The sequence below is a fragment of the Podarcis cretensis genome (assembly GCF_951804945.1).
Source record: "Podarcis cretensis genome assembly, chromosome: 4".
Classification (NCBI taxonomy): domain Eukaryota; kingdom Metazoa; phylum Chordata; class Lepidosauria; order Squamata; family Lacertidae; genus Podarcis; species Podarcis cretensis.
The window spans coordinates 42,651,423-42,672,855 of NC_137173.1; the positions used below are offsets into that span (position 1 = coordinate 42,651,423).

At 45.9% G+C, this 21,433-nt stretch overlaps 2 protein-coding genes across 4 annotated transcripts in view; one reads left to right on the forward strand and one right to left on the reverse strand.

The window, feature by feature from the left end:
• The window catches only part of IGSF3 (immunoglobulin superfamily member 3), a 116,178-nt gene extending 110,110 nt beyond the window's left edge, over positions 1-6,068 (forward strand). For both annotated transcript variants that reach the window (XM_079974765.1, XM_079974766.1), the window contains 2 exons: positions 1,707-2,132; positions 3,095-6,068. In XM_079974765.1, the coding sequence (XP_079830891.1) occupies positions 1,707-2,132; positions 3,095-3,345 (677 nt within the window). In that variant the 3' untranslated portion in view covers positions 3,346-6,068. The remainder of the gene's footprint in view (positions 1-1,706; positions 2,133-3,094) is intronic.
• Positions 6,069-8,657: 2,589 nt separating this feature from the next.
• ADPRH (ADP-ribosylarginine hydrolase) lies at positions 8,658-20,969 on the reverse strand. 2 transcript variants are annotated; one of them, XM_079974846.1, is made up of 5 exons: positions 20,765-20,887; positions 17,045-17,235; positions 16,377-16,692; positions 10,144-10,504; positions 8,658-9,297 (listed from the first exon to the last, which is right to left on the reverse strand). In XM_079974846.1, exons 2-5 carry the CDS (start codon positions 17,078-17,080, stop codon positions 8,898-8,900), a joined length of 1,113 nt encoding a protein of 370 aa, XP_079830972.1. In that variant the 5' UTR covers positions 17,081-17,235; positions 20,765-20,887; the 3' UTR covers positions 8,658-8,897. The 2 variants fall into 2 exon arrangements, with proteins under 2 accessions (XP_079830972.1, XP_079830973.1); XM_079974847.1 differs by lacking the exon at positions 17,045-17,235 and having other exon boundaries at positions 20,765-20,969.
• Positions 20,970-21,433: the final 464 nt, after the last annotated feature.

Below are 21,433 nucleotides of genomic sequence, written 5' to 3' on the forward strand. Positions count from 1 at the left end.
ATGGTGAAATTTGGCCTCTGAAATACCCTTCAAATTGGTGCAGCTGCTTGCAGATGCCTCTCACAGTCCCTGTGTGCTTCAGCCAGACTGGTTGGTGCCTGTGGAATGTCCAAAGCGTAGCTTGAGATTGAATAGATTTTCCAGGGCTGAGGACAGGATTTGCAAGCCAGCTCTTGGGAAAACGTGAAAATCTTATCACTAACATCTTTGCTAGGGAAACATTTTTCAGGCCAAAGAAGAAAGAGCTAAGTGTCTCTGTGGGGAAAGAGTTGTCTCCAGGCATTAGTAATTGCGAACGCTGCAGACATTGCAACAAAGCTTCCAAAATCTTCCTTTTGGGCTGTAAGTTCTCAGATGACCTGTTACAGCCCCAAGATAGACCAATGGTTCTAATTTGAGGGTGGAAACCTTAACAGCTACTTTTGAGTTGTGAGGAATAAGAGGTGGTGGGAATCATTATGCCCCATAAACTTTTTGACTCACTCACACGGTTCGAAAATAATTAAATGTGTATAAAGCTACACAATGTGTACAAAGGTACACATCAGGAATTCTTGTCCTGTCCATTTACTTTTATGAATTCTCTGCTTCTCCCAAAAACATCCTTTGAGGCTGTTGATCAGATTTTCCAACCCTAAGGCCAGTGAAATAGTACAAACTCTGAAGGAAGGGAAAAGATTGATGAGGCTTTATTAATATACAGTTGGTTGTATTCTTAATTATATAAGAAATGCTTTTGTTTTTTAATAAGTGCAGTGTGAATGTACAATATAAATATTGTCATATTTCTAATAACATAGCTTATATTCCCCCACCTTATGTCTTGTAGCAAATGTTACCAATGCACTATATTGAGCAGTCCTTGTGCCTATTGCTATGTTCTAGAGCTTATGAAATTCCACCCTTGAAAATGTTTGGCTGCATTTTGGTGCCAGTTCCTATGTCCCAGGAGTGCCATCTCTGCTGCTCCCTGGGGTCCTATCCCACACAGCTCCAGTAATGGTGAACAAGATGTGGGGGTGGGGAGGGGCTGTGTTATAAATATGCCCTTACTGCAGCCCTTAGTCATGATCTCCCTCATCTGAATGTTACTAGAGGTGTCAGGAGCCTAGTAGCCATGCCCTTCCTGTTCATGCAAATACCACCCTTCAACAGGATACCTCAAGCTTATTTGTAAGCTACTCTAGGAGCTCTTTCTGGCTGGAGAGCAGAATAATTTTTTTTGCAGAATCTCCAGTTACATCATGACCCTCTATAATGGTAGCTCTTGGAGTAAAGAATAGGCCACACAGCAACTTCTTGTCTTTCTCAGAGGATGTCTCGATTGGGACAGAGACATGGCCGTCAGCTCATTGTCAGCAAGTTGCAATCAGTGTAATAAAAGAGGCTGCACAGTCCCGCCCATTGCGTTGTTTGCATCATGGGCTTACTCTCTTCTCAAACCCTACAGTTCCTTCCTTAATGATCTAAAAGTATGCAGTGCATCCATAAAGGCTGCTCTTTTCCATTTCTCCTCCCTCTTTGGATCTGTTAGTCCTGAAGACAGGAGAGAGCCGTCACAGGCAAACGCCGTTCCAATTTGAGGGAGATTAAGTCCTGCTTAGCTGGCCAGTGATCAGGCCTCCTGAAGAAGCCATGTCTGTGCATTTATGTCTGTACAGTGAGAGAAGCTAACCAGTCTCTGTGCATGTTCCCACCATCTTCAGATGCCTCGTTGCAAGTGGACACAACCATGGCCAACCTCACCGTGACAGAGCAGGGGCAGTTCCATCTGGATTGCAACATCCTCTCCCTCTCCAGCCGGGACTCCCGCTTTGCCGTGACGTGGTTCAGCGTGAAGATTAAAGAGAAAAGCGGGCCTGCTGGTCGCAAGTATGCAGAAGAAAGGGAGGCCTTGTTAAGAGTAGGCCAGGATGCCATCTTCAGCAGAGAAGCCAGCCCCTGGGAAGGTCGGCTGCGCTTCCAGAGGCTCTCGGCCATGCTCTATCGGCTGACTGTGTTGCAAGCAGGGGCTACAGATGCTGGCAATTACTCCTGCCGGGTGGAAGAGTGGCTGCCCAACCCCAGGGGAGCATGGTACAAACTCGCAGAGGAGGATTCCGGCCTTATGGCTGTTTATGTGCAAGACTCAGGTGAGGTGATGGTGAGCATTTTTTTTGGGGGGGGGGATATTTTGTGTGTAGAGGCCCAGGGGCAATACAGCTTGAGGGGAGCGAAATTGGCTAAGGTTTTTTCAGCTAATGGGGAAGATCTTGGAATTTCAGTTTTGTAGGGAAGCCAGAACTTAACAGAGACAGTGGTTCTTTTGGTTGAGAAGTTCCCAATTTGACAATGCTGTCAGGGCTCACTCACCGTTGATTACAGTTGGGCCTTAAAAGGCATGGGCTTGGCTGAGTCTCCTTATTCTTCGAGAATGCCCCACTTTGCATCTTGCCATAATCCCTCAGCTGTTCCTGGTAACACCTGCAAATTCTGCTCATGTGTTTAGGGTTGAGAATTACATATATCATGCTGCATGTTGCGAAGGTGAAACCAAATGGAAGTTCCAAACTTCACTGGGTGGAGCATAGAAGCAACTTGCAGAATAATAGTGACTGTGGCACTCTGTGTAGCTGATTAACAGCTGAAGCTTTCCTTGAATCAGCTGAGAGGGGCGAGTATGTATTGTGATGACACTGAACAAAATAGGCATGACACTACTCTTGTTTTCCAAGGCTTGGCTCAAGTTTGCATCCTAAAATTCTGAGTATAACAGGCTGTAGCCTTTGCATTGTGTATCCATGTGTGTTTTTTAAACAGATTAGGGCTAGGAAAGAGCGCTTTTCATAGGAGCAGAGAATCTAAAAATATCATACCCACTTTAGTGCCCATTCCACAGGGTAAACAAAATAAAACTTTGGTGTATTGAGGCAGAAAAGCCAAGGGGTGGGGTGGAAATGGCAGCTGCTTCTCATAATTCGGCTTGTCTTGGTCTCCCATTTAAGCCACCATTGCCTTTGCTTAGTGGCCATTAGGCTCGGGTGCTCAGAAAGTGAAGTTTCATTGTTCTGAATGTTTTAACTCTTCCCCCCTTCCCTGTGTGAACTTCTTCCAGGCTCGTCTCTACAGTCCGTCATCTGCTCCAATGACTCCCTCTTCTACTTTGTGTTCTTTTACCCCTTCCCCATCTTCGGCATCCTCATCATCACCATATTGCTGGTGCGATTCAAAAGCAGGAATTCCAGCAAGAATTCCGAAGGCAAGAACGGAGTCCCCTTGCTGTGGATCAAAGAGCCACACCTAAACTACTCGCCCACTTGCCTGGAGCCTCCTGTCCTCAGCATCCACCCAGGAACTATAGATTAAAAGTGAGAGACCCACAGAGAGGTGAAGATGCACCTGGAACCCAAAGGAAGTGTTTTTGTTGTCTTTTTATTCAACCTTTGTACTTTTTTGGATCCCAACTCAGCTCCACCATGAGGTCCCTCTGAACTTCCGGGACTGGAAGAACTCAGGCACCCCAGAATGCTTGTGAAGACCCAGCCCAACTGCAAAGGGAGATGGAAGTTCCATGTGTTCACTGTATATAGTGTTTTTTTCTAACTGAGCTTTCCCCCTCCATCAGTTCTCATTGGTTGTCCTTTGCCCTGTAATTCTGTTGCTCAAAGACACACAATATTCTTCTTGTATTATTATGCAGAGGACAATCCCCAGAGTGCATTGATTTTGTTGGAGCTCTCGTTGTGCCAAAGCTGGGGGCATTGTTTTTCGAGGAAGCTTGTTTTATCAAATGGGCTGGGTTTGACAGAACTTGACCCTTGGTATTGGGAAAGGGCCAGGAAGGACTGAATGGGCTGCCTATTGCTCTGGGAGAGAATAGCACCAGAACTGCTCCTATAGTCCAAGCAGCAAGCAGCAACAGTTCTTCCAGGGGAGAGCGCCTCTGCCACCTCCCTCCGTCTCCAGGTGTTTCTGATTTGTTTTGCGGATGGAAAATGCATATAAGGTTGCTTTGCCATTGGCACCACAACTGAATCGCTTGTGCCACTTGCAGTCCAGCAACGGCCTGTGTGTGTGTGTGTGTGTGGCACTGAGGTACAGCCCATGAGCCTTGATTCCCCCCCAGTACTGCTGCCTATACACAGTTCTGTTTACTAGAAAGGCATTTGGTTGCCCTCTGGGTCTTATTAAACCCTACTGCCACGCCTCTGGAGATTGCAGGGGTGGAAACCTGAACTTTTTAAAGACATTCAAACTGACCAAAGTAATGATTTAGGAAGTGGGGAGGTGGCTGCCTCTTTAAGTGGGCCTGGCTCCGGCTTGGTTCTGGGATACCGAAACACAGGGCAGAGAATGTGTGGACATGTTGACCCAAGTTTTACTTCCAGTTGCACTAACTACCCCAAGGAATTTTCACCAGGCAAGCAAGGGCCTCTGAATAGCCTCCTCCCCCTCTCTCGTTATGTGTGTGTGCCATTTTGCTTCTTCAGCTTTATTTCTCCAGGTGCAAAACCCTTCACCACCATTCCTCGCAGCCCCGCAGGAGCCACAATAAGTGGACTTCAAGGACACGCTGTGGCCAAAAAACAAAACCATCCCTCCTGTTCTTTCTGTGAAAGACATGGTGTTAACAATGTTGGGGTTCAGTAAAGGCAGGGTACCTACTTTCTGCCAGAGTAAGCCAGCTGTGCTCCTCCTCTGCTGTTTTGGAAATGCTTGTTATACCTGGTGGACCAGCACTCTTACAGCCCCTCGTTCTGGTCTCTAGGATAAGGGGGGAAAGTTGTGCTTTCTAGAAAATGGCTGTTTTGCTGTCTTCCTAAAAGTCTTCCTGGCAGCTAGTTGCAACCTTTTTCATGAGACAACCGAATCTACGCAAGGGCACAGGCTGCCAGCCACACATGCCAGTCTGCTTAGCTGCTTTGGCAGGAGGAGGCTGGGGAGGGGGGCAGCAGAGCACGCTCTTCCTGTGGAGTGACATTATAAATTTTGATTGCCCCTATCAGAGCATCTTGTGGAGATAAACGCATTTGCTTTAATTAATGGTGCTTTGCAAGTGGTATGTGTCCACACAGAGGTTTTATGTCACCCATGTGTTCCGCCAGGCGGCTGGTTGCACATGTTCACCTCACTTACTCTCTGGGTAAACTTGCTGTATTTACCCAAGCTTTAATGCTTCTTCAAAAAATCATCTTCTTTCCTTCGCAAAGGAGGGCTTTGTAGCATTCCAGTAAAGCATTCAGAATGTTCCCCGGACCAAATCTGCCTCCGCAAACTATTATTCCTAGATTAAAAACCCCTCCGTGTGTGTAACTTGAGAACACACACACCCTTCCACCCTCCTTGCCTTCCTAGTGTATTCAGAAGGGAGGAAACAAAAAAGTGAATGGGAATGAAGAGCAAAGCGGAAAGAGAGCCCCTAGGTTGTGTCTGTTGTTTTATAAATGTGAAATGTCCTGTACATATACTGCTTCGGGGCAGGAGCTCTAACTCAATTCAGCTCTTAAAAAGGAAACAAGTCAGCAAGATGATTTCCTGCCCTAAAGAACATTGCTCTTTATCTTTGCGTTGAAAAATCTGTTGTACTGACCTAGTAGCATCAATGCTTCTCTATATAACCAGCAGTCCTTCCCTTCCCCTCCCAGCTCCTTCGGTCTACGGAAAGCTGTCCCACAGCGGCCTCCAGCGGCCAGTCATTCCAGTCTGTGGCTGTGGACTCTTGGAAAATATGCAGGTGTTTTATCAAAGCCAGTAGACACAAGTGGGAGGATTGTCCCTTTAGCAGCACTGATGATCACACAGGTTACCTTGCAGAGGACTTGTCCATTACGCTGCCAAGTTGCTGCCCAGTTTTAGGATCTCGTTTCTTTTCAAAACATTGGACACTGCCTATAAGAAGCTTTATGGACAACTTTTTCTCTGCCAATAAACCCAGAGGAAAAGGAACACGCTACCTTTGCATGATGTGGGGAAACAGTGTGGGATTTTTATTATTATTATTATTATTATTAAAGAACTTTGTACCATGTTGCACTAAATGTTTTATACATTACACGAGAGAGCTGTAGTAAACTGTGTTGAAAGTGTGACTTCAATGTCCTGTGTTGATGGCTTCGAGGCGCTGCTACCAGAGCTTCCCTCTTCTCCCTGTTGATGCCACCCAGCTGTCAAAAGGACGACTCCCTACCAGTGCCTGCAATGTCAAATTGTATGCTTCAATTGTCGCAGACCCCGAGGTTCTTGCTCTAGCCATGCACTTGGCTCAGCTGCTACGCATGGGAGCGATTCCTCATGAATGAGCAGCTGTCACATGCACTGCCAGTGCCAGCACTTGGACCAGTGCCTGGCCCCAGGCGCCGCCAAGTGGCCTAAGATGAGAGCCACCTGCAGTGCTGGAGGGCGGGTTTTATTAGGCTTCCCTTCCCCTATTGTGCTGAAAGCTAATGCTGTGGACACCCGGTTTTGCATGGGATTAGAAGTGCCTGGCAAGTACTTAGGACAACCTCCCCTAAGCCAGCAAAACAGATTGCTTGGGAGAGAAGAGGAGGAGGAGGAGACTCTGATGATGATGGTCCTTAGCCAAGCCCCATGGTGGGGTAGCCATCGGATTGCATGGTCAATAACTTTCAGCATTTTCCCATGAGAGGCAATCTTAAACTTTCTTTTGTTTAATGTTTCAAAAGTATTAAAATGGATCCCTTTTCCTTCCAAAAAGGCAACAGATAATTCCCACAAGAATACTGAGAGCAAAAATAAGCACTTAAACAGCAACTCCTCCTTATCTGCCTGATGTCTTACAGTTCAATAGTAATATTTAACATGTGCGTAGCAATTTCAATTCTTCAAAACACTACATGTTAATCTAGTAACTTCTGCAAGAATCCTGTATGGGAATTTTCACAAACCTGGGGCCCTTCAGATGTTTTGGCCTACAATTCCCAACAGCCTCAGCCAAACCAAACATCTGGAGGGCTTCCATAAGGTAAGTCAGTATTCTTATTGCCCATCATGCAGATGAGGGGACTAGAGCAGGAAGAGGGTGGCTTGCCTAAGGCCTCCTACTGAGTTCATGGCAGAGGTGAGATTTGAAATGGGAACTTACGGATTTCTGCTGCTTTTCACCTGCAAAGGATCATTTGAGTTCTTTATATTACACATTTTCCATTTCTGGACCCTAATAGAGTCTTAGAAATTAATGTTATGAGGAAGAGGTTAAAAGTTCATAGAAAACTCCCCTTAGGAACAGTGCTTACAAGTTCAATGTTCTTTGGGTTTTATTCTTGTCTTCAAGTGCAAAAACTACTCTGGAGAAATCCACATGTCCTAAAGCCATTCTAATTCAGATGAAGGTCTTCCATAAGTGGCAGGGATAGGGGGAATTCTGCCCTTCCAGATACTGTTGCTGATTGATTGTATTCTTCATCACTCTATATTTATTTACATTTAATTTAATTATTTACTGGATTTATACTGCACACCTTTTTCTCCAAGGAGTTCAATGTGGCGTGTATGGTTCTCCCACTCATTTAATCCCCACAATAACCCTGTGAGGTAGGTTAGGCTGTGAGGAAGTGACTGGCCCAAGGTCACCAAGTGGGGATTGGAACCCTGGTCTCCCAGGTCCTAATCTGACACATTTACTGTAATTTTTATTAGTTTTCATCTAATCTGGCACGCTTAACTTCCATATCACATGAACGGTCAGAAAAGAAATTTCTCAAAGTGACTTAATAAAAAGCATATAAAACCAGCTGAAAGGCAAACTGCAAACTATGTCTGATACACTTAACCACCAAAATCCTAGGTAAATAAAAAATTGTCTTAGCCTTGCACCTAAAAACTGACAGCGGTGGGGCAAGGCGTCCAACCCTTGGGAGAAGATTCCACAGACGGGTAACTGGACTCCAAATCCCATCAGCCTCAGCCAGCACAGCCAATGGCCAGGATGATGGGAGCTGGAGTCCAGCAACATTTGGAGGGCCACAGGTTCCCCACCTCTGCCTTAGCTAATCAGATCTATCGACCCATCACTTAGAAGGCAGTTTCCACTTTGAAGTTTGATGCCTCAACCCTTAATGAAAAGCCTTATACCAGCTTTAGAGACAGAGACACATCGTGACTATGGCAACTTTTTGGTAGGGTCTAGCACACAACTGGCACAAAATAATACCTGTATTACTGGGAAAAGATGTGCCTGTAGATTCCCAATCCTGAAAATGTTCCACTCCCAATCAAGACCTAAGGAAAAAATTTGTAGCCTACAAAGTACAGTGGTACCTCAGGTTAAGAACTTAATTCATTCTGGAGGTCCGTTCTTAACCTGAAACTGTTCTTAACCTGAGGTATCACTTTAGCTAATGGGGCCTCCTGCTGCTGCCATGCCACGCGATTTCTGTTCTCATCCTGAAGCAAAGTTCTTAACCCGAGGTACTATTTCTGGGTTAGCGGAGTCTGTAACCTGAAGCGCCTGTAACCCGAGGTACCACTGTATAGAATTTGACAGCAAAGAAGTTGTCTCTGATACTAAACTCTCAAAGTCAAAGACCTGCAAAAACACCACCAAAATCTTTGTTCATGACAAATTTTAGAAATAATGCCCACAAGTAGTTGCTGTGATATCCCCCACCCCCGCTACCTAACTTTTGTGTTGTGCCTCTCACACTTACACCACTGTCTCATAGGTTTCTCAAGTTTATTGGCCTACACTAGTATTTCACTGATAATTTGCATCCAAGCAGACTTTACACTCAGTGTTAATGCATCAAGTAAGAGCTCATAAGAGTAAGCCTTCTATTTTGCTATATTTAAATTTCTTGATTTACTGCACTATATGCTTGGCAAGAATGAACAGCACCAGAGGCTATTAGTTAGCAACTTCCAGATCTCTGCAGGGAATGTCTTGCCCTGCAAGTGTGACTTCACTGCTCTGCAGTCAAGCTCAGGTGATAGAGTTTCCTCGCTACTTTCTCCAATCGGTCTCTATACTCAATTTCCTTATAGTTATTCGCATTGATGCCTTTGAAGCCGTGCATTGCCCCCCACCAGCATGCAGCCATGACCGCAGTGGAGTCACTGTCCCCACCATGGAAGAAACCCCTGTGAGCCAACTCAATCCAGTTCCCAGCACCAAGGATGGCGTCATAAGCAATCATGGGAGCATCATGCCCACTTGCACCTCCCCAGCCAGAGTAGCTCAAGGATGTGTAGAATTCATCTCTCTCTTTCACACCATACACTTCGGGGAAGGATGGAGGAGATTTCCCATCTGAAATGCCTCTAGTTTCCAGGTACTTCTTCCATTGCCTTTCAAAGTAGTTCCTAAGAAACAGAAACCCATGGGAAGGTATGTAAATATCTAGGATTTCATATTAAGACTGTATTTGTATATGCCTTGTATGAATATAAAAATAAACCCAGTATAAACTTAGAAAGTCTTAACATCCAGCACATTTTGAGACATCTGCAGATCAGGAAATGCTTTCTCTGTTGTAGTACATATGTACTTCAGGGTCAATGTTTCAATATTATACAGCAGGGTTTCAAATACTTGGGTCTCCATATGTTTTTGGACTACAATTGCCATCATCCCTGACCACTGGTCCTGCTAGCTAGGGATAAGGGGAATTGTAGTTTGAAAACAGCTGGAAACCCAGGTTTGGGGAATCCTGTTCCAGAATAATAAGCAGCATCCATTTCCTTCCCCTCTATCTTGGTCACCAGCACAAGGAACATTACTATTATTTTTTGATTTTATATACCATCCTATACCCGGAGATCTCAGGGTGGTTCACAGAATAAAATCAAAATATAAAACCACAAAATACATAATCAAAATAAAAACAAACCAATAGCTCCCCCCCCCAAAAAAAAAACCCCAAAATGTTAAAGGGCATAGGATGCAAATTAGATCAAAGACCTGGTTAAAAAGGAACATTTTCACCTGGCACCTAAAGATATATAATGAAGGCGCCAGGTGAACTTCCCTGGGGAGAGCATTCCACAGATGGGGAGTCACTGCAGAGAAGGCCCATTCTTATGTTGCCACCCTCTGGACTTTTCAAGGAGGAGGTACACTTCATACTTTCTCAACATCATATCGGTAACTATTTCAATCTATCGGATGGCTTTTAGAACCTTCCGACTTCCAAAATGTGTATTACTTACCAGCGCTGCAAGTTCTTCTCCACAAAGGAACCTGCCTTCTGGATATGGACTTTTGCCATTGGTAGCACCTCCATGAGCCCTTTCCCCCACTCCTGGAGTGGCTTGCGATTTATGGCATAAGAAGTGAAGAGAGCAGAAGCCAGGGATCCAAGGTAGCCGGTAGGGTTGTGGTGAGTCATCCGACCGCTCTCTATGCTTACTGCGATCAAGTTTTCCAGCTCTTCTGGGTGACGAAACCTCAGTCCAATGCACATTGACCGCATGGCTGCACCACACCCTCCTCCTGTTTCAGAGAAGTCGGGTATCCAGCTCTCCGGCTTGTCTGGATCCAATCTCAAGGCGTATGCCATGCAGGTATCACCTAAGAAGGGTGGGAAAGGTGGGAAACTTGTACATCTGCCCTGATTGTTCATTTGCATCTCAGGCTGACCTGCAGTTAAGCATCCTCAACCTGTATGGTCTACGCACAAGCACCAGGTAACAACTTCAATGCTTTCGATCAATAAGCACTGATTTCCTGAGGTTTTAATAGGACTATCATTATGAATAACAAGATTTAATAACACTAACAACTATATGTATTAATAATGCTTTTTATCATTATTTCTTATTAATAATATTTATTACTAGTAATCTCTCATAAGGTTCCAGAGTGAGTTCTAAATGTGAACCCCAGCCAGTAATCTGGTTGCTGCTTTTTTGGACCAGTCGAAGTTTCTGAATCTTTCTCGAGGCAGCACCAGCACTGCAACAATCCAGTCTGAAAGTTACCAGAGCAGGGAGTCACCCTCCCTATGACACAGCCAATACCGCACCCTCCAGGTGTTGTTGGACTACAGATCCCATTATTCCTGGCCACAGGTCATCCTGGCTGGGGCTGATGGGAGTTGTGGTCTAACGTAATCAGGAGGGCACCCTGTTGGCTACCCCTGAAACAGATCTTGGGTTTGGCAGAAGGTGGCCCTTCCGTTTTAAGCTGAGCAGGAGCAGGGGGTGTTTTTTATTCCATAAATCTCTAGAAGAGAAGAGTTTGGATTTGATATCCCGCCTTTCACTCCCTTTAAGGAGTCTCAAAGCGGTTAACATTCTCCTTTCCCTTCCTCCCCCACAACAAACACTCTGTGAGGTGAGTGGGGCTGAAAGACTTCAGAGAAGTGTGACTGACCCAGGTCACCCAGCAGCTGCATGTGGAGGAGCAGAGACGCGAACCCGGTTCCCCAGATTACGAGACTACCGCTCTTAACCACTACACCACACTGGCTCTAGAGATCCCAATCAATGATGAATATTGGGGGGGGGGTGGAAAGTTCAATCAAGGACCTCTTCCAAATTGCTATCAAGCAAAAAATAATGTCCCCTTTCTCCCCAGCCCATCTACAAGAAAACAAATGCAAAGTGGAAAAGAGGTGACAAGTGTACCCTTACTCCATACTAGGAGGGAATTGCATGGTGACAGCATGTTATAACTAGGAAACTCCCACAGCTCAGACATGTGAAACTGGCTGGGGTGTCTCCCAAGATCAGCTCATGTTCACAGAACAGACTCTTAAATCAACCCTTCTGATCAGACAGAACTCTTCTTAGCATTCTTGAATTGCATCACCCAAGAGTTCATAGATACCAGATGCCCATCTTTAAAGCTGACGCAGCTTTAAAGTTGGATTTTTTTTTAATGTATTGGCCTGCAGTTATTTAGGATATTCAATATGTACCATTAGGAAATTAGCATCGTATCTAAACACACACAAGCTCTAAATGAAGTGAACTACATTCTTCCCAGCTACCTATAGACAATCTTTTCATCTGCTGTACAATCTTAAAAGCATTTCTTATGCTCCATTTGCATACCATGGTTCATAAGGAAAACAGATCCTTATATGCGTACTCAGAAATTAAGTCTTACAATACCCCACGGATGAGGCTTATGTAAATATGTAAGCTTATGTAATTATACATAGGATTGCAGCCTAAGTCAGCTTGCTGACTTTTTCCTATGTACATAAACATGTAAAGCTGTTGTCATGCTGCAGTTGCAGCACAACAACAGGTAGACAAGCAGGCAAGCAGTGTGGAGGGCAGGCAGCCCAGGCAAGCTGTTTTAAGGGGCAGAGGCGCTTCAGAAAGTAGTTTGGCCAATTGTTCTCTAAAGCGCTTATCCCTCTCTTTTAAAGGGGGTTGGGGAGGGAGTGGTGGTTTGGGTGAGCTGTGAAGGGATAGTTGAGGGCAAAAGGGAGGAGTGGGTGGGCAAGGGGAAGGCAGATAGGTTGGGTTGGCAAGTGGGGCAACAGACCCTGGTAATATAACTATTATTCAAATTCTGATCATCAGCTGTGACTGCTTGTACAACTATGATCTTATTGTCCCCATTTGGTTGCTCCACCAACTTCAGTTGACACATTTTATTGCCCGTGTCCAGGAGAGAGACCGTAGATCAGTGGCAGAGCACATATTTGCCTGCAGAAGAGCCCAGGTCCAATCCCTTCCATCTCCAGGTAGGGCTGGGAACAACACCAACACCAATCCCTGGAGAACTGTCAGTCAGTGGAAATGGTGGATAGCCAGGGTGGGTGCCCTGCAGCTGTTGTTAGACAACAGGTGTCCATGCTGACTGCAGCTGATGGGAGCAGCTAGAAAGCACCACTTTGGCTATTCCTGTTGTAGGCAGTACTAAGCAACATGGACCAATGGTCTTGACAGGCAGCCTTCGACATTGCAATTTTAGGTGCTTGCCAAAAGGATTTCAGGCTATCAGGAGTGCTATCACACAGTTCCCAGTCCCATAAGATATTTGTGGATTGTGCTAGCCTAGAGATTGGAGGATACACAAGGTCCCGCGCAGGTAGCAAGGTCTGAGTGACCGGCTATTCTCAGCCTGGTAAACAAACCTGAACCTATTGCTACCTTTCTGGTGGAGGACATGTGCTGCTTCTGCAGCACTAAGCTGTGCCACCAGCAGGGCAAAGAAACTGATGTCTGGATTTTAGTTCCAAAATATGCAAATACAGTATGCATGCATGCATGCATGCATGCATACAAACATGATACACTGATGCTGCTACATAAGCAACATCACAGCTTCCACTTTCTGGAAGTCTAAATATTTAAGGAAAGTGCTATATAAATGTCAAGTCATCAACATGATTCCACACATCAGCTCAATAATGAAAGTACAGCTGAGTAATAACAGGAGTCTAGTAGTTTCGTCACCATATTCACGCTAAGATCAAGTGAATTAATTACAGCACCAAAATTAGAACGGGATTTCCCAACTTATAGCCTGTGCCTGGCCTTATACTCTATGTTGCCTCAAATGTTCTCTTTGGTGACACTTTCACTCAAACTATTTTGTTTCTTTCATTCCCCCATTCAAATGCATTTTCTCACTGTATATATTTAAGGGTTCATATGATGTATTTTCTATCCTTTGTGCGTGCTCCTTGTTACACCATGAAATTTCCAAGACAATAGTAATGTGGCTTAACAAGGGCAGTGTCACAGTTAAGCTTGCAGGTACCACTGTGGGGCGTGTGGGTGTCCATGTCCAGAACTGCCTTGTTGCACTGAAGCGCAAGTACATAAAACGTATTTGTTGTTTTTTAAAAGTTCATTGGCGCATTCCATGCTTCATTGAGCCTTCCAGTCAAATCAAGCTGTGGTGAGGTTGGCAAAGCAGCAGTGTCTTCCTGCTGAGAAAGCCTTTCCCAGGGACAGTGCAGGTAGGGGGATTCCCCCCCCCAAAGCATTTTCAGGGGTGGGGCAGTGGGGAATCCCCTGAATTTCATCAGTCTCTAACAGGTTTGCAAATCATCTGACAGTTTCACAATTCTCTTTCCCAGCTCAGTGTAGCAGGAAGCTCCACCCCTCTCAGTTTGGGGCTACAATGATCACACCAGTGAACATTTTCCTGACGTTATTTGCTATGGTGCAATCAGGAAGTTTTCAGGGGAAGAACTGCAGTTCAGTGGAGGAGCATATGCTTTGCATGCTGGGAAATAGCATGGAGAGCCATCACCAGCTAGTCAAGTAGATAAGACTAAGCTAGATGGCAGCTTCCCAAGTGCAAGTAGGCAATAAATAAATACATTTAAAAGCCTACCACAAGCTAGCAATGTAATAGCAGAAGAGACCTGGAAGGGAAGAAACGCAACCCCAGAGGCCCAGAAGTGCTCTGAAACTCAGAAAAAACACCCCAAATCAGACATTAAAAGAAAGCATAATGGGAAATGCTGGAATGCAACATTTCAGCAGGAACATCACCAGGATTTTCCGTGAAGTGAAGGAGTGGAAGTTGTCAAAAAACACCTAGTGCAGAAGCAACCCACTTTGCCCAGTGATTCCTTCTAAGCTAGCTGGACTCAGGAAAAGTTCATTGCTTCTAAGAGAGACTATCACCCAAATGCAGTCAAAAGGCAAACTCTGAATTGTGTTTCAGGCTCCTGTGATGGGTTCATAGCATCCTCGTGCATCATAATATTCCTTTTGCAGAGCATATGGTACAACTTTGCATAGACAGATTCAGCCATCTTATTTTTTTATGAGCAGATGTCCTATGCAAATCCCGTTTTGAGCTGCTTATCATCTTTGGCACACTTGGCTCTTATGTTGTTGAAAAGCTCAGAATCCACAGACTGGAGTGCATACAATCAATACTTCCCAAATTCCCCATTCCAGCCACTGAAAATGTAACACAGCCACACATGTAATCATCATCACAGGAGGGGAAAGTAACTGAAGAGAGATGGAAGAAAAAGGAAGCACACCTCTTCCTTAAAGTGGTTCCTCAATCTTGGAATGAAAAAAGCAAACAAATAAATGCCAATCTGCCATGCAGCCCTACTCTTGTTTCCTAGCTCTCTGGCAGGAGCTAAATACTTAGAAATGAAAGGCCCAGATGAGCCCATGCTTCTCACTGCAAAGAAACAAAGTGGTTCTTTCTGAAGATATATAGGCCTTTTGCCAACAACGGACAATATGTAGCAGCCAGCATGTTTACTGAATTAGGAGATATCCATTTCACAGAATGGGAGTGAACTAAAATATACTAGATTCTAAACAGAGTATATTTAGTGGGAAGGCTGGATGTTAACTCTTAAATCAGGGCTGGACGAATCTGTAACCTTAAAGATATTCTTGAACTACAATTCCCATAATCCCTGAAAACTGGTCATACTGATCACGGCTGATAGAAGCTGCAGTCCAACATCTGGAGGATAACACACTCAATGTTTGTATTCTAAGTGGAAGAGCAAAGTGTCCTCCTGAAGATGGAAAGCTGAAGCAGAGGGAAAGTTGCTCATTGCACTGAGGTCCATTCCTATTGATATCAAAGTATGAGATGAGGTGAGCCAGAAATTGAGAGATTTGGCTACAGCCATGGGAATCACAGGTTCAAACCTCAGCACAGATTTGAAGCTCATTTGGAAATAATAATAATAATAATAATAATAATAATAATAATAATAATTTATTTATACCCCGCTCATCTGGCTGAGTTTCCCCAGCCACTCTGGGCAGCTTCCAACAAAATATTAAAATACGGCTATAAAATACAAAATATTAAAATGCCATCGTATCTCCACCTAGCCTACCTTGCACAGTGATGGTAGGGTATCACAGCCATTATTCTGGGCTATATGTCTCCTGTTTTATATCCCCATGCTGCTCTCCCTTTATAATGCAAGGGTGGGAAGCTTGCAGCCTTCTAGATTTCATACCAGCATGGCCAGTGGTCAGAGATGCTAACATCCTCTGGCAGGCCTGCTTTTATGAGATCTGACTAGAAAACACAGCTGAGCATTAAATTAATGAGAGCCGTAAAAGTTGACTGCGGCCACTGGACAGAGGTGTGAAAGGAACCCTTTCTAATAGTACAGTGGTACCTCGGGTTACATATGCTTCAGGTTACAGACGCTTCAGGTTACAGACTCCGCTAACCCAGAAATAGTACCTCGGGTTAAGAACTTTGCTTCAGGATGAGAACAGAAATCGTGCTCCAGTGGCGCGGCGGCAGCAGGAGGCCCCATTAGCTAAAGTGGTGCTTCAGGTTAAAGAACAGTTTCAGGTTAAGAACAGACCTCCGGAACGAATTATGTACTTAACCCAAGGTACCACTGTACTGCAGGACTATAAGGCCTTTGGGAAACATCATGTTCCAATCTGAACACATAGAACATGCATGATCCAGAAACTGCTGCCTTCTATTTTCATATGTTTAAAAGTTTAGGAAAGATTACCTGGAGCTCGTCCATCCATGTCATCCATGCAATCTCTGTAGTTTGTTGCAATGAGTTTATACAAGTGGGTTAAGTCTGGGTTTTCCCCAGCTGCTGCCAAGGCTTCAGCAGTAGCCAAGTGCATGACAGTGTCGTCGCTGACCCTCCAGCCTGCCACGTTGAGCTTGTTCAGGCCGCCCATTTTGGCCAACTCGCTGTGAATCTTCTCACCACTGCGCACAAACTCCCATTTTTGATTGTAATAGCCCAAGGCGTCTCCAACAGCACTCAGCACCATGGCAGCCTCATAGTTCTCTTGCAGGCCCGAACACATGTTCTGTCCTCATGCAAAACAACAGTTTGCAATCAATAAAGCCTCTGATGAAAAACAGGTTAAAACTGCAATGTGGTCAAAATGTCTAAGAAAATCAACCTACAGTACACAAAGAGCAGGGATCCTGTTAAATATATTTGGTCCCTGCCTGTCTCTATAAATTCAGTCTCGTTCATGCTTGAGAGTGCTTGATATACATCCTTCAGAATCCTAGAAAGATCAAGCCTCAGTCCTGCTCTCCCTACATATGTTTGATCCTATGAACAGTGCTCATGCACTGTCTGCATGATCAAACACCTGTACACACACTGCAGATGTGCAAACGAATGCGCATACGTCCAAGGGCAGGACTTACCATTGCGGTCCTGCTCCAGCTTAGGCCTGCTCCCATTATGTGTATACTTCCGAGTTTCGCCACACGCGCAGAAGCACTCTCTCGCGCTTCGCGCTTGCGCAGAAGCACTGCTCTAGCTGCGGACTTTTCAGGGTGCGAACGTTTTGATCATGTGAACAGTGCTGTAGATGTAACCTGCCATCTAAGTCTGCCTGCAGGACATATACATTAAAAAGGTAACTTCTGAAAACAATTGGTATATATGCGCGCACACACTAGCTTTTAAACAGTATTTTAAATAAATCAATAAGCTTTCAAATGACCCAAGAAGTCACTCCTACAGATAAAGGAGAAGGGACTTTCTGATTCATTTTGGAGTCGTTTTTGAGACTTCCTTGGGGGGGGGGGGCGTGTCTATATTTTTGCTCAAGACTCCACTAATAAAGAAGGCCTGCCTACTTTATTTTGAAGCAACTTCCTGGTTCATTTTGAAGCTAGTTTCTTTTGATTTCCTGGTAGAAAAGCAATAGTCGCTCAGGTAAAATAACAGAGAAATCCAAGATTGTACTGCAGCAATGACTGGGCAAAAGTCACCCAAAATTAAAAGGTAGCAGCAATGATAAAAGTGCATGTGCTTTCTAATACAGGTTTTAAAGGTAAAGGGACCCCTGACCGTTAGGTCTAGTCGTGGCCGACTCTGGGGTTGCGGCGCTCATCTCGTTTTACTGGCTGAGGGAGCCGGCGTACAGCTTCCGGGTCATGTGGCCAGCATGACTAAGCCGCTTCTGGCGAACCAGAGCAGCACACGGAAATGCCGTTTACCTTCCTGTCGGAGCGGTACCTATTTACCGTATTTTTTGTTCTATAAGACTCACTTTTCCCCTCCTAAAAAGTAAGGGGAAATGTGTTTGCATCTTATGGAGCGAATGCAGGCTGTGCAGCTATCCCAGAAGCCAGAACAGCAAGAGGGATCGCTGCTTTCGCTGCGCAGCAATCCCTCTTGCTGTTCTGGCTTCTGAGATTCAGAATATTTTTTTTCTTGTTTTCCTCCTCCAAAAACTAGCTGCGTCTTGTGGTCTGGTGCGTCTTGTAGAGCGAAAAATACGGTATCTACTTGCACTTTGACGTGCTTCCGAACTGCTAGGTTGGCAGAAGCAGGGACCGAGCAGCGGAAGCTCACCCCGTCGCGGGGATTGAAACCGCTGACCATCTGATCGGCAAGTCCTAGGCTCTGTGCTTTAACCCGCAGCGCCACCCGCATCCCTAATAAGGGTTTAATTTTGTGCAATTTTTTTTAATCTGAAATTTTTTTAATCTGCAGAAGCATTAAAAAATTCCCTGATAATGCGAATGTGAATCCAGTGGAACCTTGGGGTACGTTATCTTCGGGTAACGTAAACTTCAGGTTGCGAAAGCGGCAAACCTGGAAGTGTTTCACAGCTCATGCATGCGCAGAAGCGCTCTACACAGAACAGACACCTCTGGTTGCAAAATCCTCAGGATATGGCTGGACCTCCGGAACAGATCCCGTTCGCAACCGGAGGCACGTTGTTCTACTAATGTTGTTCTGAGGAAGGGCACAGAACATTTGACAACCCTGCAGGGTAATCAAAGGTTGTTACCTAATCTCTTGCTGTTGGGTTGTTGTTGTTTAATGAAAATGCAGTTGTGGGACAGTTAGATTGGTTTTAGCAGCAACATGGGGAGGAGGGGAGAGTGATTCATTGCTTTCCCACTCATGGAGAGAAAATAGGGGGATTTCTGGTGGTGAGTTGCTGCTGGTGGTACAATCACTAAAATCAACATAATCATGTTAAAGGCTCCTTTTCTTGCTCCTAAAGGAAAGGGGAAAGGGCGGAATATCTACATCACTGTAGATATTGTGAGGTATGAATAATAAATACCTGCAATAAATGTTCTAAGCATGCTTCTGAACAATTCCATATTGGATTTTCCTAAACACGGTCACCTGCCTTTTGGTTACGGTAGATCGTAAGTCTCTTTTGACACAGACCACCCCCTACCCCACCCCCACTGCCATCTAAAATACCACACCCACTCTTGCACTGACTCTGGCAGCATTGCCACCGATTAAAGGTTTGTCTATCTGGTTTATATATCTCATGAAACTTGCATTCCTTGACCGTCTTAGGGTTGGCGTTATGGGGCTCCGGGGCTCTTGCGCTTTTAACAGCAGTCAAAGGTTCAATAGGTTAAATAAACCTTTGCCAGTAGGGAAATGCAATTATGGGGAAAGTGTCACCTGTCGACATCCTGTGCCTCAGACATCATACAGTGTTATTTGCATGTAGCCCCTGATATATTGGAGGTGTGGAGGGAAACTCCGCTTGGCCCACAAGCGGTTACCAACGTGCATGTGATATAATGCTCCCGTTTTTTGTTTTTGTTTTGTTGTTGTTGTTTTTTGCAAGAGGGCCCAATTCACACAGTATGCGTGGGGCTTCTTCTTGGGAGAAAGGTGCCTAAGCTTGAAAAGCCTGGCTGCCATCCTAGGCCAGCTGCCTTGTTCTAGCTGGCCCTGTCACGTTTCCTTGTCTTATTCTGGCGGCTGTGGTGGTTAAATCCGGCTGCTCTGGGTAGAAATGAATAGCATTCCGCGACCATTTCCTGCCCTCTTCCGAGCAGGCAGCAGCTGCGCTTCCTCACGCCCCGTAGATTCCCAGCAGAAGGGAGTACACCGCCCCTGAAAGATGACTCGCCCCTCCACCCCAAGCGCCCTGGGCTCGCCGCTTGACCCCTTCCTCATAATGCCCGGGTTTTAAAAAGGAGGAAAAAATAAGGTTTTCCTTCCCACTCTACGCAAACTTCTGAGCTAAGGCAGCCGCCTCAGCCCGCGTCACCCATCCTTAGCGACGGTTGCCAATGCAATGCAATGCAAACTTCGGAGTTAAGTCAACCCCCGTCAAAGAAGCGGGATCCGCCGAGGCGCAAAATGGAAACTTCCCGGGTTTGGGAGATGAGCCACTTGGTTTGCTGTGACTCAGGCTGCACGGGCATAGCTGCGGGGGGGGGGGGGGGCAGCTGCCCACCCCTCAATCAAGTCAATAAATAAAAACTAAAAGTAGAAATTGTAGAAAGATTTTGACAGATTTTTTTCTGAGTACTTGGGGTCAAAAGAAAGCAATTTTAAACAACCGTTGTTGAACGAGTCCTTTCGAATCTGCTAGACAGAGTCAGGCAGAGGGCGATGACAAGTCGGTGTCCAGCACCTCCCCCCCCCCCCAATAAATCCATGGCTGCGATCCTAAGCACACAGCGCAATTGGCCTCTGCTCGGAAGCAAGACCTGTTCAGTTCAACGCCCCCCTCCCCCCCCCACTCCCAGGTGGGCGGGTTTGGGATTGCAGCCCGTTACTCGGCGGCTCCACGCTATGGTGTGGAACTGGGGAGGGGGGGTATCCACTGGGTTTTCCTTACTCCGAGGCTACTACAACTCTGTGCTCTTGCAGCGGGCCCTGCTTGCGAGTAAGCGTTCCCTGGGGGTGGGGGGTGGCCGGGTTAGACCGGCCGTCTGATGCCGAGCCTGGATTGGGAGGGAAGAGCTTCTGCGCTTCGCGGGCCTTACTTCCGAGAAAGAGCAGAATCGGCGCTGCACGCTGTCGCCAGCACCAAGCGGCAGAAGCACAAGCCCAGGCGGGCGCCCCCTGAGCTGGGTCGGCTTTGCAAGCTCCCAAACATGCATTTGTTCGCCGCGCGAAAGATACTTGCAGTTGAGTTTTACCGGCGATGCAGGCAGAAGCCCGGGCAGGAAACCCCCTTAAAGGAAAGTGAAAGGGGAGGAGAGGCTGGACTTGCGCCCAAGCCGCGCAGAAACAGCAACAGCAGCCGCTGCAGCCAATCTCCGAGCGCCGGTCGTCCTCCTGACTAAGTAGCTGGCCTGCGCTCCTTCGTCAGCGGCGAGTGAACTGGAGAGGAGCTACTTTGGGAGAGAGAGCGGGCGAAGAGGAGGGCCGATCCTAATCATGTGATCGCTTCTTCGGGGCTGGATTGCAAACAGCGGGCGGGGGGGGGGGGGAGATGCCTCTAATCTGTCGGTCAACAAACACGCGACTACACGCCGTGTGGAAGCGAATTTAAGAGTGGAAATCTGAGGAAGGAAGCGTCCCTCTTTGAGGCTGCACGATTTAAAACGCAGGGGGTCTCTCTCTCTCTCTGTCTCACGCACATACACACACCCCACACCCCACTGTAAATTAGGATTAACGCTCAATACTTATTTATTAAATGTATATGTCGCCCGTCACCCGAGGATCACAGCGCGGATGACAGTATAAAAAAACAAAATAGGTACACTACATAATAACAAACAGAAACGGTGACTTCCCTTCCACTCCCGTCCCGTAGAATCTGATGGGATAGATTCATAGCTGTCAATTTACAGATTTGAAAA